This window comes from Salmo salar, chromosome 02 (genome assembly GCF_965601325.2).
Source record: "Salmo salar chromosome 02, fSalSal1, whole genome shotgun sequence".
In the NCBI taxonomy this organism is placed as follows: Eukaryota; Metazoa; Chordata; class Actinopteri; order Salmoniformes; family Salmonidae; genus Salmo; species Salmo salar.
Window position 1 is genome coordinate 76,370,489 of NC_138292.1, and position 22,510 is coordinate 76,392,998.

Sequence of the window (22,510 nt, forward strand, 5' to 3'; positions counted from 1 at the left end):
TGGACATGAGGCGTAATGCTTCAAACACACCAACTGTATTAAGGCGCAAAATAGTATGCAGCATCGTCTAGATGTGTGCGCAACATTCACCTTCTGCTACCATTTCTGTCAACCTGTTTACGCATACAGTTTGACGCATATGTTCGATAAATCCAACGTGTGCACCACACAGAACGCATTGCCACTGCCTCTGGAACGCAATGCTGCGAGGCAAACGCAGCGTTCCATAGGAAATGAATGCACTTCTGGTGTACCAAAACACAATGACACAGTCGGTGTGTTCGAAGCGTTAGGGGAGTGAGAGCAGCGTCTGTCCCTCCCGCTCTCCCTCCCTCCACTCTGAAAAGGGGACATATTCTTCCAGCTGATGACGGAATTCAAGTCCCACTGCATTATTTCATGCACCAATTCATGTTGTTACTCCTATGACCAGAGAAAGTGAAATATTCCTTGATATTAAAAAAGACTCAAGCCGCTAATAACGCAAGATTATCAGAATACTTTGCTATTGTCATTCACTGCAGCTGCAGTGCTGGTTGAGTGGACAGACCGGAGAATGCACATTTTGTTTTATAAAAGTGTTGAACAAAGTGACAGTGCTGAATAACAACTTAAACATTAACTTACTCATAAAAACAGCAACTATTTGCTGTATTCCTTGGGTATCTCTCTAGTGATGGTTTTAAAAGTTTTGCTATTTCACAGTACCCACTTTACTGTTCATTCGAGGCTTATTTTTTTACAGTCTATGGCTCGAGAAAGCTGTTCAGACACGTGCCTATGGGTGCACTTGATTTGCTCTCTGGGCCTTCCTGGAAGGTGGAGTTCAACCTTCAGACACATGAAATGGTTCAAAATGGGAAAACTTTGCCTTCCCGGTTCCAATTCGAATTAATTATAATTCATAATTCTATGGTTATAACTATCTCATGGATGGTAAATCCTTGCATCCATAGCTTTGTAAAGTGGTTACATTGCTCCAGACCCATCGGTTTTTCAAATCCCAGGTTGGCCCTTTAAGCATGTGGAACAGCCAGAGGACTCACACAGGTTATGAGAACAGAGGTTATAATGTTTGTACTAGGGGATAAAGAATCCCATTTACGCTACACAATAGCCATAATAACACCTAGTTTGGACACACACACACATATTCGCACACGTACACACACACACACACACACACACACACACACACACACACACACACACACACACACACACACACACACACACACACACACACACACACACACACACACACACACACACACACACACAGGTAAAGGGAAATATCCAGGCTGAGATTATACGAGTGGAAATCTAAAAAACAAGTAGCTGTTGTTTTATGGAAACTCAGAAACTCCCAGCAGCCTCTGTTGTGTTGAAAGGCTTTCACCGGCCCTGCAAGAACACACACACTCTCACAAAGGACACACACACACACCCTCATTCATGGAACAACGGTGCACTGATTGTGGTTGAAAAAATATCCTATGACTCTTTTGTCAGTGTCATTACGCCTATTCATCATCATCAACAACTTCATCGTCACCTTCGTCATCATCATCACCATCATCATCATTACCGTCATCATCATCATCACCATCATCATCATCATCATCATTACCACCATCATCATCACCATCCTCACCATCATCATCATGCTGTATATATAGAATAGGGCCTATAGTATAGAGTTACAGATGTATGTGTGTGTGAAAAATCTGACTCATAGACAGAATGTAAAGAGTCTACTGCAGACAGTGAGCTGTGTAGGCTAGTTAGTACAGTACAACCCTCTGGTTGATCACGACTCTGCTGCAGTCAATACTGCTCTGCCTTTCTGTCTGACGCACACTCACACACACAAGCACACACACTTTCACTCTCTTTCTCCACCATTCCCTCTCTCTCTCTTTCTCTCGCTCTCTATTTCTGTCTGTAGGACTCATGAAATGTGTTATGCAATAAAGTCAATGAAGTCAAGTCCCTGACTCAATGTCCTCTTACTCCCGCTCTCTCCTCTTCCGCCCCTAAAGGAGACGCACACTATAATACATGATCAAAAATGCTTTTTATTCATTTCAAAAAAATATATTTCACATTAGATTGAGACACACAATTGCACAACTTCTGCACATTTAGTAGGCTATTAGTAGTGTTCAAGTCCCTGGTGCAGATACTATTCACAGTCATATCTACATTTAGCAGAACGCATTTGTGGAAATCAAACATGATTGTTTTTCCTCGCTCCACACACCCTTATAAACCAGTCCTGTCTGTCTTTGGCTCCTTCACTGAATCTGACATTTCTCCAGCGGCTTGCCCGGCTTCCGTGCGGAGTTGGGGCCGAGGACTTGACGGAGATCACTACTGAAACTCGGCCGTCGTGCGAGTGGATACAGCGCCCCACACGGAGCCTTACAACCAGGCGCCTGGCTCCCTCTCCCGGCCACGCTGCCCTCCTTCAGCGCCTGATACGACCGAATCGAGACTTTACGGTGCTGCGACGGACTAGTTTCAGTTGGCAACCCGCCCCGTTTAGCCAGAGCCTCGAATACCTCCTCTAGATTAGTACGGTCTTTGGCAGAGGTCTCGAAGTAGGCGCAGTCCTCACCGAGGGCTCGGAGCACCTCTGCCCGGGAAAGTTCTCTCTCCGCTGGGGACAGGTCCACCTTGTTAGCGCAGACTACCGTGGGGACCCCTGCGCTCTGGCCCAGCCTGGTGGGCTTGAGGAGCTTGGTCTTGGCCGCGAGGATCTCAGTGCGCAGGGCACACACCTCCTCGAAAGAGCTCCTGTCGTCCAGGGTGAAGACCAGAAGGAATATGTCACCTATACAGAACACAGGAGGAGACCGAAATATTATAGCCTATTATAGCCTATATTTTCATTAGCCGACATTGTCATATTCTCATTAGCAATATGAACTGAAGTTCCTTCTGGGATAAATATTATATTATGTTTTATTCTATTCTATATGCTATTCTATCCATAATGTATACGTCAATATACACATATTTATATTATCTCTCAATCGTTTAAAAAGCAAGCATGTCTACTTGGACTTATACACACACCACAAAGAGACACTTATTCATTTGCATGCATTTACATCTTTAACACTGCGATAACAAAAACTATTGAGGCACCTCCAGCACCCTCCAACATAGAGACCATGATAAGGACTCCCGTTATAGCCTACATTCCCATTACGCACCGGTTAGTATGGAGAGCCTGCGTTTCGCCGGGAAGCTCCTCTCTCCAGAGGCGTCCAGTACGTCGATCTGATACGTCTCCCCGCGGATGTGGAACACTTTCCGGAGGAAATCCTCGGAGGTGGGCTGGTACTCCTCCGCGAAGCCGTCCCAGAGGTACCGTCGCAGGATTGAAGTCTTGCCCACCCGGGGCGCACCCAGAACCACGATGCGCCTGCAGTTCTGTGGCTTGGTGGAGCTCAGCGGGTCCTGCCGAGAGTCCTGGGCGAGCCTTGGGTCGTCCTCGCCGAGCTGACGGAGCCGGATCTGCCCCTGGAGAACCAGAGTAGATAGCTGGTCCAGTGGCGACCTCTTGCAAGAGTGCCCATCGGAGGGAGGTGGAAGCCAGCTAGCTGTGCTTGGGGACCGCACCACCCTCCCCTTCTTTTCCTGGTGCTTCCACTGAGACGTGGCCATTTTAAGGAAACCCATGCTGGCTTTGAGCCCCGGTGAGTTCAGGTGCTGGGTTGCGTTTTTGTATGCCAGCAGGACCTTGGAGGAGCCGGGGCTCAGGGCTCTGGTCCCGGGGAACTGAGAAGGTTCAGCCCGCTGATGGGCGACGGGCATGTTGGTTGTGGTGGTCGGTGGGCTAGTGGAGGAGTTACCTTTTACCTCCATAATGTTGTCTCACTTAAGTGGCATGTGAAATGTAGCCTATGATAGCCTGTAGGGCAGTGTGGATGCCTGGGTGGATCCTGTAATATTCCAACCTGTGAGGTTTGGACACTACATGTGGTCCTCGTGACACCTGTGGGTTTGCGCACGTCTAGTCTGGGTGGTACAGAAACAGATGTCTTTTGGTGTTGTTTTTATACACATGCATGCGCCTAGCTCGTCCGCGTCACACGGCACGGGTCATCTGCTCGTCTCTCCCTACAGCTAGTTGCCAGAACTGCAGATTGACAGAAGCAGAGAGATTGTTATGTTCTCCGGGAGAACACGGAATGTTCGCTGATTCTGGAACAATGGAAGTGGCCAGGCCCAGTTCTACTTCAAGGTGCACGGCCAAGACAGGCATTTTGGGTTTTTTTGCGTACGTTGTGGTGGTTGGATAAATTGAGGCTATGGGAGATTGTGATGATCTGGTGTTTTTAATTCAATATCAACATACAAATAAGCCATATGTATTTGTTTACCTACTGCTGGCACACGGTGACACATCTGGCCCTTAGCCTTTTTGTATGAGCAAAAATAAGCCTTATAAGGCTATTCATTATTGGCCAGATCAATGTCATTTTCTTTACTTTTCATTACATTTTGTGATGAAATAGTCCAACAAATAAAGGCCTAATGTATTGAGGAACAAAGCATGAGAGCACCGTCAACACATATATATATATACGAGCATCACCAAAGTGCCATAGTTGCAATTTTATACAAATAGTATGTGTTACTTTGTGCTGCCGACTGCCTAGAATTAGGCTTGATTAATTTTCTTCGAGGGAAATTCTTATTCGGCGCTGTTGGATTTGACTGTTGTCCGACAGAAAGTGAGCATCCCTTTAAGAGCAACCAAGCGTCCGTTGCCATGGGTACAGCGAGGCAGCGGGGAGAAAGAGACATGAATGACAAGGCTAGATGCTTGCTATCAAAAGTTTACTCAACGACGAAGTTGCTTTTGTATACATTTTATAAATGTCACTGTTTAGGGACAATTGTAACTTTCTTGTCTCCCTGCGTGACACCAATTAACTTTAGCTAAAACGACTCACTCAGCTGCCGAGTTGACTAACTAGCTAGGCTACAACTAACTAGCTAGGCTACAACTAACTAACGTTACCTTAGCTAGCCTAAGCATTGAAATGGCAAGTCTAGGCAAATCCACTGGCAAAACTCCCAAAAAGGAGGCGAGACCTCGGACCCCGCCAGGTATGTAGAATATAGCTAGCTAACATAGCTGTAATACTATTGCTAGCTAACTAAACACACACACACACACACACACACTTAACATTATCCTCCTGACCCCTCCCGTTCCTCTGTCTGTTCGTTAACGTTAGTCCATACGTGTGTGTTTGTGTGTGGGGGGGGGGGCTAGATAGTCATGAATCATGTAAACGAGAATTTGTTCTCAGTCAACTGAAATAAAATTAAAATAAAAAAGAGAGAGAAAGAAGAGAGATAAGGAACAAGACCTCCAATCTAATTTCCTGTCTTTACTCTGTAAAATACATTCTCGAGGCATAGGCGTGTATTTGTTTACGTGGGGCTCTGTCGTTGTGTTTGTGTTTATCTGTGTGTGTGTTTATTTTTGTGTGAACGCTGTTGTGTGTGTATGTTTATCTGTGTGTGTGATTGTTTTTGTGTTAATGCTTGTGTGTGTGTATGTTTATCTGTGTGTGTGATTATTTTTGTGTGAATGCTGGTGTGTGTGTGTGTACATTAACAGGATACAGTCACAAAGAGAGTGCATGTGGAGCCTCAGTATCCCCGTTGCCTTCCATTGTGTACCAAGGTCACCCACTATGAAGGATGAGACTCCTGCAGTTTTTCTTTTATCCCTTCTGTGGCCTTCTCTCACTCTCCGCAAGGTGCTACCCTCCTCTGAAAACCACACAGAATGCACCGAGCCTCAGAACAGGTGGCAGGGAGGGGGAGGGGGGGGGGGGGGGGGTAGAAGAAAAGGATAGAAAGCAAAAGGTAGAGAAGCAAAAGTTGTGGTCATGGTAACCAGGGGCAGACTCAAAAGATGAGTGGTGGGTTGTGTGGTGGTCATGGTAACCAGGGTCAGACTAAAAAGATAAGCGGTGGGTTGTATGGTGGTCATGGTAACCAGGGACAGACTCTGTTGCAGTTGGAGCGCTGAGGACGGACAGAATTGCGTAACTATGTGTGTGTGTGTGTGTGTGTGTGTGTGTGTGTGTGTGTGTGTGTATGGATATTCTGCTCCACTCTTTCTCTCATGGTCAGGAGGTGAGTGATGTGATGTAACAATAGCGTTGCTAACAGCAAATAATGGTCTTAATTTCAGATGTAGCCTGGTCTATGAGGTAGTGTTTGTTAAGTCTGATGCTGTTGGGTCAGTAGTTCAGATGTAGCCTGGTCTATGAGGTAGTGTTTGTTAAGTCTGATGCTGTTGGTTCAGTAGTTCAGATGTAGCCTGGTCTATGAGGTAGTGTTTGTTAAGCCTGATGCTGTTGGTTCAGTAGTTCAGATGTAGCCTGGTCTATGAGGTAGTGTTTGTTAAGTCTGATGCTGTTGGGTCAGTAGTTCAGATGTAGCCTGGTCTATGAGGTAGTGTTTGTTAAGTCTGATGCTGTTGGGTCAGTAGTTCAGATGTAGCCTGGTCTATGAGGTAGTGTTTGTTAAGTCTGATGCTGTTGGGTCAGTAGTTCAGATGTAGCCTGGTCTATGAGGTAGTGTTTGTTAAGTCTGATGCTGTTGGTTCAGTAGTTCAGATGTAGCCTGGTCTATGAGCTAGTGTTTGTTAAGCCTGATGCTGTTGGGTCAGTAGTTCAGATGTAGCCTGGTCTATGAGGTAGTGTTTGTTAAGTCTGATGCTGTTGGTTCAGTAGTTGGCTGTATGTGTCATCACTGGAAACTTGGTTTTCCCCATATGAGTGCAAGCCAAAACAAATACATTCAGAAATGGGGAAGCTTGGTTTATTATTCCGAATTTGAACAGGTGCCATGTTGGCCCCATGTGCTTGCAATGAAACAGTTGGTTCTCTCCTCTCCTCATCCTGTCCTCTCATTTCCAGAGAAGAAACGTCTGAAAGTGTCAGAGGATTTCTAGTCGTGTCTGAGTGAAGAGCAGCCTCAGAGCCCCACTCTTAAAGGAGAGGACATCCAGGCCCTGGCCATCAGACCTGAGGACCTGGAGAAGGTGTGTGTGTGCATCTGTACATAATGTGTGTGTGTGTGTGTGTGTACATAATGTGTGTGTACATAATGTGTATATGTGTGTGTGTGTGTGTGTGTGTGTGTGTGTGTGTACGTAACGTGTGTGTATGCATACATGACGTCCACGTCATCAGCGACGGGGGAGCAGTTCATGTTGGAGATTAACTGGGCCGATTTTTCCACCTTGCCGGCTCGGGGTTCGAAGTAGCAACTTTATAGTGACTGTCCCAGCGCTGTAATCGCTTGGCTACCTGCCACCATTGTGTGTGTGTGTGTGTGTGTGTGTGTGTGTGTGTGTGTGTGTGTGTGTGTGTGTGTGTGTGTGTGTGTGTGTGTGTGTACGTCCATAGTTGCGGGTGCCCCAGCCCCCTAAAGAACCCCAGAAGCCTGCAGCAGTGACCCGAGTGCTGGTGCGTAAGACCCGCCCACCTGATGACATCAGAAAGGGGGTGAGGGTAGCGGTGGCCCGCCCCCTGGCCCAGGACACCACCACACAGCCACTGGACTACACAGGTGAGCTGGCTACACTGCCCCTTCTGTCCGGAGGTGTGGAGTACAGGTGGGGTGTATCACGGTTGTGGTCACTCAACACAATACAGTGGTCACCAATCCTGGTCCTAGAGAGCTACCGGGGTGTGTGGGATTCTAGAGTCTGTAATTAGTTCAATCAGGTGTGTGGGATTCTCAAGTCCGTGATTAGTTCAATCAGGTGTGTTTTAGAGCTGGGCTGGTGCAAAAGCCTGCAACACACTGTAGCCATCCAGGACCAGGTTTCTGTGACCAGTGGTGTAGACATCCAGGACCAGGTTTCTGTGATCAGTGGTGTAGCCATCCAGGACCAGGTTTCTGTGACCAGCAGTGTAGCCATCCAGGACCAGGTTTCTGTGACCAGTGGTGTAGGTATCCAGGACCAGGTTTCTGTGACCAGCGGTGTAGACATCCAGGACCAGGTTTCTGTGACCAGCAGTGTAGCCATCCAGGACCAGGTTTCTGTGACCAGTGGTGTAGGTATCCAGGACCAGGTTTCTGTGACCAGCGGTGTAGCCATCCAGGACCAGGTTTCTGTGACCAGTGGTGTAGGTATCCAGGACCAGGTTTCTGTGACCAGCGGTGTAGACATCCAGGACCAGGTTTCTGTGACCAGCAGTGTAGCCATCCAGGACCAGGTTTCTGTGACCAGTGGTGTAGGTATCCAGGACCAGGTTTCTGTGACCAGCGGTGTAGACATCCAGGTATTCCCTAACTGGTGTACGTGCAATGCCGTCGGGGCTATACATTTGGGTGAGGTTTTTTTCTCGCCTGAGTAGCCTCGTTACACTGCCCAAAAAAAATGTAACCATCTAGTGTTCGGCGAAATAACAACACAATGTTGGTAGCCTAGTCAAATAATTAACATCCAATCACATTAACCGTTACTCTCTCGCGGGAATTCCACTAACGGTCAGTATGTAGGCAAACGTAGCTGCTGCTCATGTTGGTATCTGTACTGATGGCATAGTGGAGTGGTAACGTGCGTGCAAGCAGTTGCTCCCGACGCCACTTGGGTAAACTGCAGTTTCCACCGAGAGGCTCTTGCTGCCAAGGGAATGCCTGACAACTTGAAAGACATTTTGGACACTACAGTGAAAATGGTTAACTTTGTTAAAACAAGGCCGCTGAACTCTCGTTTATTTTCTGCACTATGCAATGATATGGGCAGCGACCATGTAACGCTTTTACAACATACAGAAGTGCGCTGGTTATCAAGGGGCAAAGTATTGACACGTTTTTTTGAATTGAGAGATGAGCTTAAAGTTTTTATTACTGACCATAATTTTCACTTGTCTGACCGCTTGCGTGATGATGAGTTTCTCACACGACTGGCCTATCTGGGTGATGTTTTTTCTCGCCTGAATGATCTGAATCTAGGATTACAGGAACTCTTCGCAACTATGTTCAATGTACAGGACAAAATTGAGGCTATGATTAAGAAGTTGGTGTTCTTCTCTGTCTGCAATAACAAGGACAATTCAGGTCTTTCCATCATTGTATGATTTTTTTGTGTGCAAATGAACTCAAGCTTACAGACAATATCAAATGTGATATAGCTAAGCACCTGAGTGAGTTGGGTGTGCAATTACACAGGTACTTTCCTGAAACGGATGACACAAACAACTGGATTCGTTATCCCTTTCATGCCCTGCATCCAGTCCACTTACCGATATCTGAACAAGAGAGCCTCATCGAAATTGCAACAAGCGGTTCTGTGAAAATTGAATTGAATCAGAAGCCACTGCCAGATTTCTGGATTGGGCTGCGCTCAGAGTATCCTGTCTTGGCAAATCGTGCTGTTAAGACACTGATGCCCTTTGCAACCACGTACCTATGTGAGAGTGGATTCTCGGCCCTCACTAGCATGAAAACTAAATACAGGCACAGACTGTGTGTGGAAAATGATTTAAGACTGAGACTCTCCAATACAACCCAACATTGCAGAGTTATGTGCATCCTTTCAAGCACACCCTTCTCATTAACCTGTGGTTAGTTTTATATGTAAGATGGCTAAATAAAGAGCAAAATTATTGATTATTATTATATTATTATTTGTGCCCTGGTCCTATAAGAGCTCTTTGTCACTTCCCACGAGCCGGGTTGTGACAAAAACTCACACTCATTCTTATGTTTAATAAATGTATCGTATAGTGTGTGTGTGTGGCAGGCTTACAATGATGGCAAAAAAACAACATTTGCGAGTGCGCTGACCCTGGTGCTAGAGGGGGTACGCAGCTGGAGGTTGAGTGTTTGAAGGGGTACGGGACTATGAAACGGTTGGGAACCACTGGTGAAGACAAACAAGGAAAGGGGCTCAGAAATGAATGTCGAAAATCCACTTCACCTTTATATTCTTGTTCATGTGCAGTTCATCTGTTTTGACAGTTATTTAGTAACCTAGAATGTTATCATTCATCCTCATGCTGTGTAGAACTAGTGGTGCTGTCTGTCGTTATGTTGTGTGCTCTTCAGTGGAGGCTGGTGAGGGGAGGACGGCTCATAATAATGGCTGGAAGGGAGTCACTAGAATGGTATCAAACACATAAAAGATGTGGTTGATACGGTTCCATTCACTCCATTCCAGCCATTATTATGAGCCGTCCTCCCCTCACCAGCCTCCACTGGTGCTCTTCTATGTTGTATTTCTACTCTCCTGCCTACGTAATGGCCCCCCGTGGGATGAATCAACTATTTACAATTTGAATTTGAATCGTGTTTTGTGTAGTTAATGGAGAGGTGATGTTGACGTGATGTTGCGGTGTGGTTTTGTCAGGACCGGGGGGACCTCGCTTCGACGCCCAGGGGATGGTCCTCCCCCACAGCATTCTGGGTAGTCTGGAGGACTTCAGGACAGAGATGCAGGCCAGGGGAGAGACTGAGGTGAGAGAAGATACCATGGTTGAAAATCCCTTCTAACAAAAATAATGGTTTTGGTTATAATTCTCTGTTCTCTGCTGCCAATGACTGGAACGAACTACAAAAATCTCTGAAACTGGAAACACTTATCTCCCTCACTAGCTTTAAGCACCAGCTGTCAGAGCAGCTCACAGATCACTGCACCTGTACATAGCCCATCTATAATTTAGCCCAAACTACTACCTCTTCCCCTACTGTATTTATTTATTTTATTTATTTTGCTCCTTTGCACCATATTATTTATATTTTATCTTTGAACTTTCTTCAAACTACAAATCTACCATTCCAGTGTTTTTCTTGCTATACTTTATTTACTTTGCTACCATGGCATTTTTTTGCCTTTACCTCCCTTATCTCACATCATTTGCTCACATTGTATATAGTCTTATTTTTTTTTTTATTATTTTTTTTTATTCTACTGCATCATTGATTGTATGTTGTTTTACTCCATGTGTAACTCTGTGTTTTTGTATGTTGTCGAACTGCTTTGCTTTATCTTGGCCAGGTCGCAATTGTAAATGAGAACTTGTTCTCAACTTGCCTACCTGGTTAAATAAAGGTGAAATAAATAAAATAAAAATAAAATAAATAATGCTCTTCAATCAATGTTACAATGACAATGTTTCTCTCTCTATCTCTCTTTCTCTCTGATGGGTTCTGACTCTTAACTTGAAATATTGTTAACCTTTCCCTCCCCCGTATCTCTCTCTCCGAGAGCCGTCTCCCAGGTGTTGGGGGGTCAGAGGGGTGCAGAGAGACCCCCTCCAGTCCTCAGGGGTCAGAGAGACATCCAGAGCCACGCCCTGCAGCACTGGCACACACATATGACCCAGAGACGACACCAGCAGGACCTTATCTCCAGTAGGTCTAACAGAACTACAACTACCACATAAAGGACTACAACTACCATCAGCATTATCTCTCTCTTTCTCTTTTCTCCCATCTCCCTCTCTCTCTTTTCTCTTTCTCTTCTCTTTTCTCTTCTCTTTTCTCTTCTCTCTCTCTCTCTCTCTCTCTCTCTCTCTCTCTCTCTCTCTCTCTCTCTTCTCTCTCTCTCTCTCTCGACTTGCTCCAGAAGCCAGTAGAGAGGCTGTTGATGAACCAGTCCAACCGTTTCAGAGAGACTCAGGAGCAGAGAGAACTGATCACCCGAGGCCTGCCAGCCATACATTCTGGACAGGTAGGAGTCACCTGGAGGGGGGTGTCTATTGCTACTCTAGCCATTTAGAACTAACCTGTGTGTGTGTTGCCAGGGTTACCGTGTAGGCAGTGAGTTCTGGAGCCTCCCTCAGAGGTTTGGTGATGAGCTGAGTGGTATCTCAGCCACCCAGACACAGAGAGGACAGCAGGAACCTGTCACACACATCGCACAGCCACACAGCATCCGCATGGAGTCAGGTAAACACATACACACATCTCACAGCCACACAGCATCCACATGGAGTCAGGTAAACACATACACACATCTCACAGCCACACAGCATCCGCATGGAGTCAGGTAAACACATACACACATCTCACAGCCACACAGCATCCACATGGAGTCAGGTAAACACATACACACATCTCACAGCCGCACAGCATCCGCATGGAGTCAGGTAAACACATACACACATCTCACAGCCACACAGCATCCACATGGAGTCAGGTAAACACACACAGAATGAATGCAGATACACACACACATCTCACAGCCACACAGCATCCGCATGGAGTCAGGTAAACACATACACACATCTCACAGCCACACAGCATCCGCATGGAGTCAGGTAAACACATACACACATCTCACAGCCACACAGCATCCGCATGGAGTCAGGTAAACACATACACACATCTCACAGCCACACAGCATCTGCATGGAGTCAGGTAAACACACACAGAATGAATGCAGATACACACACACACACGCACACATATGAATGAATGCACTCATGCACACCCACACGAATGAACACAAATCAAAAACAGACACACACACACACACACACATACGAATGAACGCACACACACAGACAGTTTCTAAAATAAAGAACCCCTCATTGTGTGTTGTAGGTAATGTTCTCCCAGAGACCTGTGGTTCACCTAGCAGGACCTGGGACCAGAGTCTCTATCTGCAGCACCGACGACATGAGCTCAGAGATGTTCTCAAAGACCTGGACTTCAACCATCCTGTAAGACTCACACACACACAACACACGCACGGCATGGCACCTCACGACACACAGACGCACAGCATTCCAAGTTTCTCCACAGGGAGATGAACTGATTTTTGTACGGTTAAGTTGAGTCATTCATTCTGAATGGTTAAGGTAATGATTAAGGTTTGCCTGGGGACATGGACACACACATCTACCACATAACTTTGACATCACTACGCTACGACAACCCTAAAACATTAAATACACTCTACCTCACTCCATAATACTGTTTACCTCACTCCACAATACTGTCTACCTCACTCCACAATACTCTATACCTCATCTTGGCAATACTCTTTAATTCACTCCACAATACTATTTACCTCACTCCACAATACTTTCTACCTCACTCCACAATACTCTAAACCTCACTCCACAATACTGTCTACCTCACTCCAATACTGTCTCCCTCCACTCCACAATACTCTCTACCTCACTCCACAATACTTTATACCTCACTCCACATTACTTTGTACCTCACTCCACAATACTTTATACCTCACTCCACAATACTGTCTACCTCACTCCACAATACTCTCCACCTCACTCCACAATACTTTATACCTCACTCCACAATACTGTCTACCTCACTCCACAATACTCTATACCTCACTCCACAATACTTTATACCTCACTCCACAATACTCTCTACCTCACTCCACAATACTTTATACCTCACTCCACAATACTCTCTACCTCACTTCACAATACTTTATATCTCACTCCACAATGCTGTCTACCTCACTCCACAATACTTTATACCTCACTCCACAATACTCTATACCTCACTCCACAATACTGTCTATCTCACTCCACAATACGTTATACCTCACTCCACAATACTGTCTACCTCACTCCACAATACTGTCTCACTCACTCCACAATACTCTATACATCACTCCACAATACTTTATACCTCACTCCACAATACTCTCTACCTCACTCCACAATACTCCTGTGTCACGATTCCCACCGACGGTGGCGCCCCCTCCTGCTCGGGTGGCGCTCGGCGGTCGTCGTCACCGGCCTATTAGCTGCCACTGATTCCCTTTTTTGGTTTTCCCTTGTTTTGGTTTTGTGCACCTGTGGTTAGTTTGGTTAATTAGCGGGGCTATTTATTTTGGCTGGTCCGCTTCCGTGTTGTGCGGGATTGTTTTGTTGCTGACGGCTCATTGTTCGTGTCGGCGCTGTGTTACGCCGTGTGTGTTTTCTCCCCTGTGTTTGGGAGTATTTTTTTGGTGTGTGTGTGTAAATTAAATACGCCACTACCATGTGCTCGCTGCTTCCTGTGCCTCATTCCTTCACCACGACTACCAAACCGTTACAGAATCCCGCACCCCAAAAAGGCATGGAATCAGCAGGAGCAGCGGCCACCCTTCTTCCCTCGACGGAGGAACGCGTCCTCCACCACACTACGGTCCTCCACCGCATCGGATCCACGATGGACCAGATGATGGAGAGGATGGACCGATGGGAGAGAAGTGGTCTCCTCTCTCCACCTCCGGCTCCTCCGATGCAGCCACCTCCTCCTCCCACTAGGTCTGGCTCTGGCGCGCTTCGTTTGGCGCTCCCGAGGGAGTATGATGGGGCGGCGGCTGGATGCCAGGGATTTCTGCTCCAGTTCGAGCTGTACCTGGCCACCGTCAGACCGGCTCCCTCGGGAGAGGAGAGCGTGAGTGCCCTCGTTTCATGCCTGACGGGCCGAGCTCTGGAGTGGGCTAATGCGGTCTGGAATGGTCCAGACTCGGCGAGGGACCACTATCCAGGAACGGCTGTTCCACCTCAGGCAGGAGACGAGGAGCGCTCAGGACTTCGCGTTGGAGTTCAGGACCTTGGCTGCTGGGGCGGGGTGGAACGACAGGGCCCTCATAGACCACTACCGATGCAGTCTCCGGGCGGACGTCCGCAGGGAGCTGGCCTGTCGAGACACCGCTCTATCCCTGGACGAGCTCATCGACATGTCCATTCGTCTGGAGAATCTGCTGGCTGCCCGCGGGCGTTCGGAGAGGGTCCTGCCCGTTCCACCTCCGTGCACCCCCGCCCCTACCCCTATGGAGGTAGGGGGGGCCGTGCCAAGGGGCGCCGGAGGAGCTGGCTCCTCCTGCACCAGCTGTGGTCGGAGAGGACACACGGCCGACCGGTGCTGGAGGAGCCAGTCTGGGAGTCGAGAGGGCAGGCAGAACACTTCTCGGTCACCCCAGGTAAGTCGGCACCAGATTCACCCAGAACCCCCTGTTGGTCACGTGTTCTTACCTGTTTTGTTTTAAAAAAAATGTCCCTCTTCCCAGCATAGGGCGCTAGTCGATTCAGGCGCAGCTGGGAACTTTATGGATCGTGGACTTGCCATCAAGCTGGGCATTCCGCGGGTGCCGATAGATCCCCCCTTCCCCGTGCACTCCCTAGATAGCCGACCATTAGGGTCAGGGCTAGTCAGGGAGTCTACGGTGCCACTGGACATGGTAACGCAGGGGAATCATAAGGAACGCATTCGTTTTTCCTTATTGATTCGCCTGCGTTTCCGGTGGTGCTGGGGGTCCCCTGGCTGGCTGGTCACAATCCCCGTATTTTGTGGAAACAGGGGGTTCTCCAGGGGTGGTCAGAGGAGTGTTCAGGGAGGTGTCTAGGAGTTTCCATAGGTGCCACGTCGGTGGAGAGTCCAGACCAGGTGTCCACCGTGCGCATTCCCCCTGAATACGCCGATTTGGCGAATGCTTTATGTAAAAAGAGGGCGACTAAATTACCACCCCATCGACAGGGGATTTTGCGATAGATCTCCAGGTTAACGCTGCGCTTCCCAAGAGTCACGTGTACCCCTTGTCACAGTGGCGGCTATGGAGACATATGTCACGGAATCCCTGGGACAGGGGTACATTCGGCCCTCCATCTCACCCGCCTCCTCGAGTTTCTTTTTTGTGAAGAAAAAGGAGGGAGGTCTGCGTCCGTGCATTGATTACAGAGGTCTAAACGCTATCACGGTGGGGTTTAGTTACCCACTACCTCTCATCGCTACGGCGGTGGAATCATTTCACGGAGCAAAGTTCTTCACAAAACTGGATCTCAGGAGCACGTATAACCTGGTGCGTATCAAGAAGGGAGACGAGTGGAAAACCGCCTTTAGTACCACATCGGGCCATTATGAGTACCTTGTCATGCCGTATGGGTTGAAAAATGCTCCAGCCGTCTTTCAATCCTTTGTTGACAAGATTCTCAGGGACCTGCACGGGCAGGGCGTGATTGTCTATATCGATGACATTCTGACATATTCCGCCACCCGCTCCGCGCATGTGTCCCTGGTGCGCAAGGTGCTTGGTAGACTGCTGGAGCATGACCTATACGTTAAGGCTGAGAAATGTGTGTTTTCCAAACGAGCCGTTTCCTTTCTGGGTTATCGCATTTCCACCACGGGGGTGGTGATGGAGTGTGACCGCGTTAAGGCCGTGCGTAATTGGCCGACTCCAACCACGGTGAAGGAAGTGCAGCGGTTCTTAGGCTTTGCCAATTACTACCGGAGGTTTATCCGGGGTTTTGGCCAGGTAGCGGCTCCCATTACCTCACTGCTGAAGGGGGGGCCGGTGCGTTTGCGATGGTCTACGGAGGCGGACGGAGCCTTCAAGAAGTTGAAGACGATGTTCACCGACGCACCCGTGTTGGCGCACCCGGACCCGTCTCTAGCATTCATAGTGGAGGTGGACGCATCCGAGGCTGGGGTGGGTGCCGTGCTATCACAGCGCTCGGGTATGCCATCGAAACTCCGCCCCTGCGCTTTCTTTTCGAAGAAGCTCAGCTCGGCGGAGCATAACTATGATGTGGGGGACAGGGAGTTGCTAGCGGTGGTAAAAGCCTTGAGGGTGTGGCGGCACTGGCTTGAGGGGGCTAAGCACCCCTTTCTCATCTGGACCGACCACCGAAACCTGGAGTACATCCGGGCAGCGAGGAGACTGAATCCATGTCAGGCAAGGTGGGCCATGTTCTTCGCCCGGTTTAGGTTCACTATCTCCTATAGACCGGGTTCCCTGAACACTAGAGCCGACGCGCTGTCCCGTCTCTATGACACGGAGGACCGGCCCATCGATCCGACTCCCATCATTCCAGCGTCTAGGCTGGTGGCGCCGGTGGTATGGGAGGTGGACGCGGACATCGAGCGGGCATTAGTGTTGGAACCTGCGCCTGCGCAGGTTCCCGTGGGTCGCATGTATGTGCCGCTCGGTGTTCGTGATCGATTGATTCGATGGAGCGGCTGGGGGTCTTGGCTGGGGGTCTCGCTCATTGTTCGTGTCGGCGCTGTGTTACGCCGTGTGTGTTTTCTCCCCTGTGTTTGGGAGTATTTGTTTGGTGTGTGTGTGTAAATTAAATACGCCACTACCCTGAGCTCGCTGCTTCCTGTGCCTCATTCCTTCACCACGACTACCAAACCGTTACATCCTGCTAGCTGAATAAGTTTTGCCTCACTATAAATACAGTGTTAATTTATTTCCACTTCAAAGACCTTCCTACACACCACTAAATAGCCTACTCTAACCACTCCACCTCCTCCACAAACCCCCATCCTTCCCTGTTCCCTCCCCGCTCAGGGTGAGCTGCCCTAACTCTTGATGTCCTGAATACGTTTAATGACAGTGTACAAGTTAACAGAGAGAGAGGCACACTGTGTGTCTGATGTGGATGTCCTGTACACTCCTGATCCGTTCAGAACATGACACACACACACACACACACACACACAACTTGTACGGTTAATGAAGCGTGTACCCAGTGCCTGCCCATACATACATTTACATTTACATTTAAGTCATTTAGCAGACGCTCTTATCCAGAGCGACTTACAAAATGGTGCATTCACCTTATGATATCCAGTGGAACAACCACTTTACAATAGTGCATCTAAATCTTTTAAGGGGGGGGGGGGTTAGAAGGATTACTTTATCCTATCCTAGGTATTCCTTAAAGAGGTGGGGTTTCAGGTGTCTCCGGAAGGTGGTGATTGACTCCGCTGTCCTGGCGTCGTGAGGGAGCTTGTTCCACCATTGGGGTGCCAGAGCAGCGAACAGTTTTGACTGGGCTGAGCGGGAACTGTGCTTCCTCAGAGGTAGGGGGGCCAGCAGGCCAGTGGTGGATGAACGCAGTGCCCTTGTTTGGGTGTAGGGCCTGATCAGAGCCTGAAGGTATGGAGGTGCCGTTCCCTTCACAGCTCCGTAGGCAATCACCATGGTCTTGTAGCGGATGCGAGCTTCAACTGGAAGCCAGTGGAGAGAGCGGAGGAGCGGGGTGACGTGAGAGAACTTGGGAAGGTTGAACACCAGACGGGCTGCGGCGTTCTGGATGAGTTGTAGGGGTTTAATGGCACAGGCAGGGAGCCCAGCCAACAGCGAGTTGCAGTAATCCAGACGGGAGATGACAAGTGCCTGGATTAGGACCTGCGCCGCTTCCTGTGTGAGGCAGGGTCGTACTCTACGAATGTTGTAGAGCATGAACCTACAGGATCGGGTCACCGCCTTGATGTTAGTGGAGAACGACAGGGTGTTGTCCAGGATCACGCCAAGGTTCTTAGCACTCTGGGAGGAGGACACAAGGGAGTTGTCAACCGTGATGGCGAGATCATGGAACGGGCAGTCCTTCCCCAGGAGGAAGAGCAGCTCCGTCTTGCCGAGGTTCAGCTTGAGCTGGTGATCCGTCATCCACACGGATATGTCTGACAGACATGCAGAGATGCGATTCGCCGCCTGGTTATCAGAAGGGGGAAAGGAGAAGATTAATTGTGTGTCGTCTGCATAGCAATGATAGGAGAGACCATGTGAGGATATGACAGAGCCAAGTGACTTGGTGTATAGCGAGAATAGGAGAGGGCCTAGAACAGAGCCCTGGGGGACACCAGTGGTGAGAGCACGTGGTGCGGAGACAGATTCTCGCCACGCCACCTGGTAGGAGCGACCTGTCAGGTAGGACGCAATCCAAGCGTGGGCCGCGCCGGAGATGCCCAACTCGGAGAGGGTGGAGAGGAGGATCTGATGGTTCACAGTATCAAAGGCAGCAGATAGGTCTAGAAGGATGAGAGCAGAGGAGAGAGAGTTAGCTTTAGCAGTGCGGAGAGCCTCCGTGACACAGAGAAGAGCAGTCTCAGTTGAATGCCCAGTCTTGAAACACATAGAGTGACAGTGTTCAGGTCTGGTGGATTGGAACCCCAGAAGACATGACCAGTCTTGTTCTACTGTTCTACAACATAACAATAACCCTATCCCTGAGACAGTCCTGTTCTACAACATAACAATAACCCTATCACTGAGACAGTCCTGTTCTACAACATAACAATAACCATATCACTGAGACAGTCCTGTTCTACTGTTCTACAACATAACAATAACCCTATCACTGAGACAGCCCTGTTCTACAACATAACAATAACCATATCACTGAGACAGTCCTGTTCTAGAACATAACAATAACACTATCACTGAGACAGTCCAGGGGCCTGTTGCACAAAAGTAGAATTAAGACATCCGGGATAAATGACTCAGCTGAGCTCAATGAAGCCAAAACATGTGCGTCCAGGCTTAATTGGTTGCACAAAGACCAAGCCAGGATGAGCAGACACGGATTCATTAAGCCAGGTGAAACCAATCCTGGATAGGTGCGCGCTCACGGCTCACTCAAATAGACCCCGCCACAGATCACAGATTAACTGATTTACCATGGCAACTAGAGCCGCGTACTTTTCCCCGTCGGAAGCACAAATCCTCATGGAGGCATACGAGGAGGTAAAATATATAATTAAGAAGAAAGGCAACACCGCCACAGTGATAAAGCAAAGAGAAAAAGCGTGGCAAAGTATTGCAGACCGCCTGAATGCGTAAGTAGTGCACAATTACACAGTCACCGCTCCGCTGAAACATCACAATTACAATTCAAATATTTAATTCACATCTCCAAAAATGCAGTTGTACTGTAATTATGAAACGGTTAAATTTTTAATTGAAATGCACTGCAGATATGAGTGAAATTGTGTAAAGTAACTCCATCACACTGTATAAAGCTATGATAGATTTTTTGATATTTTTACTGAAAACAAGACAAAAATACCAAGTAATTTTTTGCAGTGTGACTCCATTAAATGTGTGTGTGTGTGTGTGTGTGTGTGTGTGTGTGTGTGTGTGTGTGTGTAGATTAAACATGAACGGGCCAAAACGGACATGGCAGCAGGTCAAAATCAAATACAAGAACATTCTGCAGAATGGTATGGTCCCTGACTAATATTTAACAAAGCACAAGCATATATTGTACCCAGAAGGTGCCTGCTCACACATTGTCTGTACTGTTTTAGCAGTGAAAAAGAATACCCACAGACAAGGCACGGGTGGTGGGTCACCAAAGGCTGACCTTACCCCAGCAGAGGACATGGCCTTGGAGCTAAATAAAGGCAGGCCCGTCTTAGAGGGGATCCCTGGGGGGAAAGAGACGAGCATAGGTTCCTCCCAAGATGCCACCCGCTTCATTCAAGGTATGTCCTTCCATCTCTACATGGGATACAACCACATTCATATTGAATCAATTTGGACTGTCTGACTTTGGTTTACCTATTGCCTTGCAGTGTCTGGCAGCACTGTGTTCCTGTTAGAGCCACCAGCACAAGCACCAGACGATGCTGATCCAGTGAGTACTCCATCAAAGGCATACTGTAGGCCTGGCATGTCTTGTCTACTAGCTTCAATATGAATCCGATTAAATGTGATAGGGTGAAGGCCCCAGTGCAGCAGCAACAGCACATGATGGAGACGATGATGAGGAGGAGACCATCTCTCTGGATTCCAGAAGGCATGAGGTATCATGTTAAGACTGTGAAAGTACTATTTACTCTACAATGGTGAGGAGTCCTCATCAAAATCAAAAAATCTAATTTCTTTTACAGGACCCAGATGCTATACAGTGGGAAAACCAGCCTGGCAACATAGTGCGTATTAATAAAAGGACACCACATCCTGCCAAATTCCAGCTGCGCTAATTGTATTGTGTTCACAGAGCTCACAAGCTATCAGAAAGTTGTATGGCAACCACCTCCGGCGCCAAATAGAACTGGCAGACATAGACATTCAGTACAAGAAGAAAAAGATGGAAAATCTTGCACTGGAGTCCGAAATAAAAAAGAGGACAATTAGGAAACTGGACCTTGAAATAAAAAAACTTGAGAGGGAGGTGAGATATGCCTTCAATGTACACTGTATGCTAACTGTAACACAAATGTATTAATCATTATTTTTCTTTCCTCCCCCAGCTCCAAGAAGATGACACAGCTCAAAATAAAAATTAGGTATATTCTCGTAAAGTCAAGTGAGCCATGACATATGAGCTCTTATTGTGAGCACACAGGACGGTGGCATCTTTCTAAGGTTTTTTTTATTTTCCCAGCAATCAGTACAACCAAGTCATCGTTATAAGGCATCGCCCTCTTTTGCCCACCCCCCCAGCACCAGGTGTGGCCACTAGCCTATATGAAGGCCCAAAATTGTGTGTTCCTTTCTGCTCTGACAATGGCATGCCCATTCGTGCGAGATGTGGTGGATGAAGAAGCACTTGTGCTGAGGAGAGCCTTCAGGCGAGAAAGGGTCTTCAGGGACCGGTTGGACCCACTGGCCTTCCCTGATGACCATCTATATGAAAGATACAGGTTTTCTGCAGATGGCATCAGGTATCTATGCAGACTACTGGGTCCCAGGATTAAGCACCGCACTGCACGGAGCCATGCACTGAGTGTGGAGCAAATGGTTTGTGTGGCCTTGCGCTTTTTTTCTAGTGGAGCCTTCCTGTACTCAGTGGGGGATGCAGAACAGCTGAACAAGGCCACAATTTGCCGCACAATAAGGAGTGTGTGTCTGGCTATCAAAGCATTAGCAGATGTCTTCATCTCCTTCCCTGGCCACAGAAGACTCTGTGACATCAAAGAGGAGTTCTATAGGATTGCAGGTAAGAGGATCTACAAATTACAGGACAACTGTTAACACATAGTAGGATACTCATTACTTTGTGTGACAGGTTTCCCCAATGTCATTGGTGCAGTGGACTGCACACACATAAGGATAAAAGCCCCCTCAGGTGCCCATGAGGCCGATTTTGTGAATAGGAAATCCTTTCACAGCATTAATGTTCAGGTGAACATAACTTTTTGATATTGTCCATTGACGAACACTCTGCATTGCCAGTGATGTGCATTGATTGGTGTAATATTCCTCATCTTATGATTTCAGATGGTCTGCAATGCTGACTGTGTGATCAGCAATGTTGTGGCAAAATGGCCTGGCTCAGTCCATGACTCCAGAATCTTTCGGGCCTCTGAAATCTATCAGTGCCTATCACAAGGTAAGCCACACAACCCCTATTTATAACCATCATGGCTGTGTCAAGAATATCACTGTGTTTATGAGGTAGTAATGATGAGATTTTGTGTTGACAGGTGAATTCTCTGGTGTGCTGCTGGGAGACAGGGGGTATGGCTGTCAGCCTTTTCTCCTGACACCTTTCACAGACCCCCAGGAAGCACAGCAGGCCTACAACCATGCCCATGCCAGGACCAGGGCCAGAGTTGAAATGACCTTTGGCCTCCTGAAGGCACGCTTTCACTGCCTTCACAAATTAAGGGTCAGCCCTGTTAGGGCATGTGATATTACTGTGGCTTGTGCTGTCCTCCACAATGTGGCCTGCCTGAGGAAGGAGAGGGCCCCCAGAGTGCCACCAGCCATGGACTGGGACAATCCGGCAATCTTCCCTGATGACGA

The 22,510-nt window shown here is 48.0% G+C and overlaps 2 protein-coding genes across 2 annotated transcripts in view; one reads left to right on the forward strand and one right to left on the reverse strand.

Moving 5' to 3' along the window:
* Positions 1-2,133: 2,133 nt before the first annotated feature.
* On the reverse strand, positions 2,134-4,141 carry LOC106592601 (GTP-binding protein Rhes). Its single transcript, XM_014183941.3, has 2 exons — positions 3,222-4,141; positions 2,134-2,836 (listed from the first exon to the last, which is right to left on the reverse strand). Exons 1-2 carry the CDS (start codon positions 3,874-3,876, stop codon positions 2,298-2,300), a joined length of 1,194 nt encoding a protein of 397 aa, XP_014039416.3. The 5' UTR covers positions 3,877-4,141; the 3' UTR covers positions 2,134-2,297.
* Positions 4,142-4,723: 582 nt separating this feature from the next.
* The window catches only part of LOC106592609 (MYCBP-associated protein), a 29,477-nt gene continuing 11,690 nt past the window's right edge, over positions 4,724-22,510 (forward strand). The window contains exons 1-9 of the mRNA XM_082969474.1: positions 4,724-5,127; positions 5,818-5,839; positions 7,006-7,084; positions 7,452-7,614; positions 10,406-10,530; positions 11,217-11,409; positions 11,613-11,728; positions 11,802-11,946; positions 12,604-12,722. Coding sequence (XP_082825600.1) covers positions 5,061-5,127; positions 5,818-5,839; positions 7,006-7,084; positions 7,452-7,614; positions 10,406-10,530; positions 11,217-11,409; positions 11,613-11,728; positions 11,802-11,946; positions 12,604-12,722 — 1,029 coding nt within the window. The 5' untranslated portion in view covers positions 4,724-5,060. The remainder of the gene's footprint in view (positions 5,128-5,817; positions 5,840-7,005; positions 7,085-7,451; positions 7,615-10,405; positions 10,531-11,216; positions 11,410-11,612; positions 11,729-11,801; positions 11,947-12,603; positions 12,723-22,510) is intronic.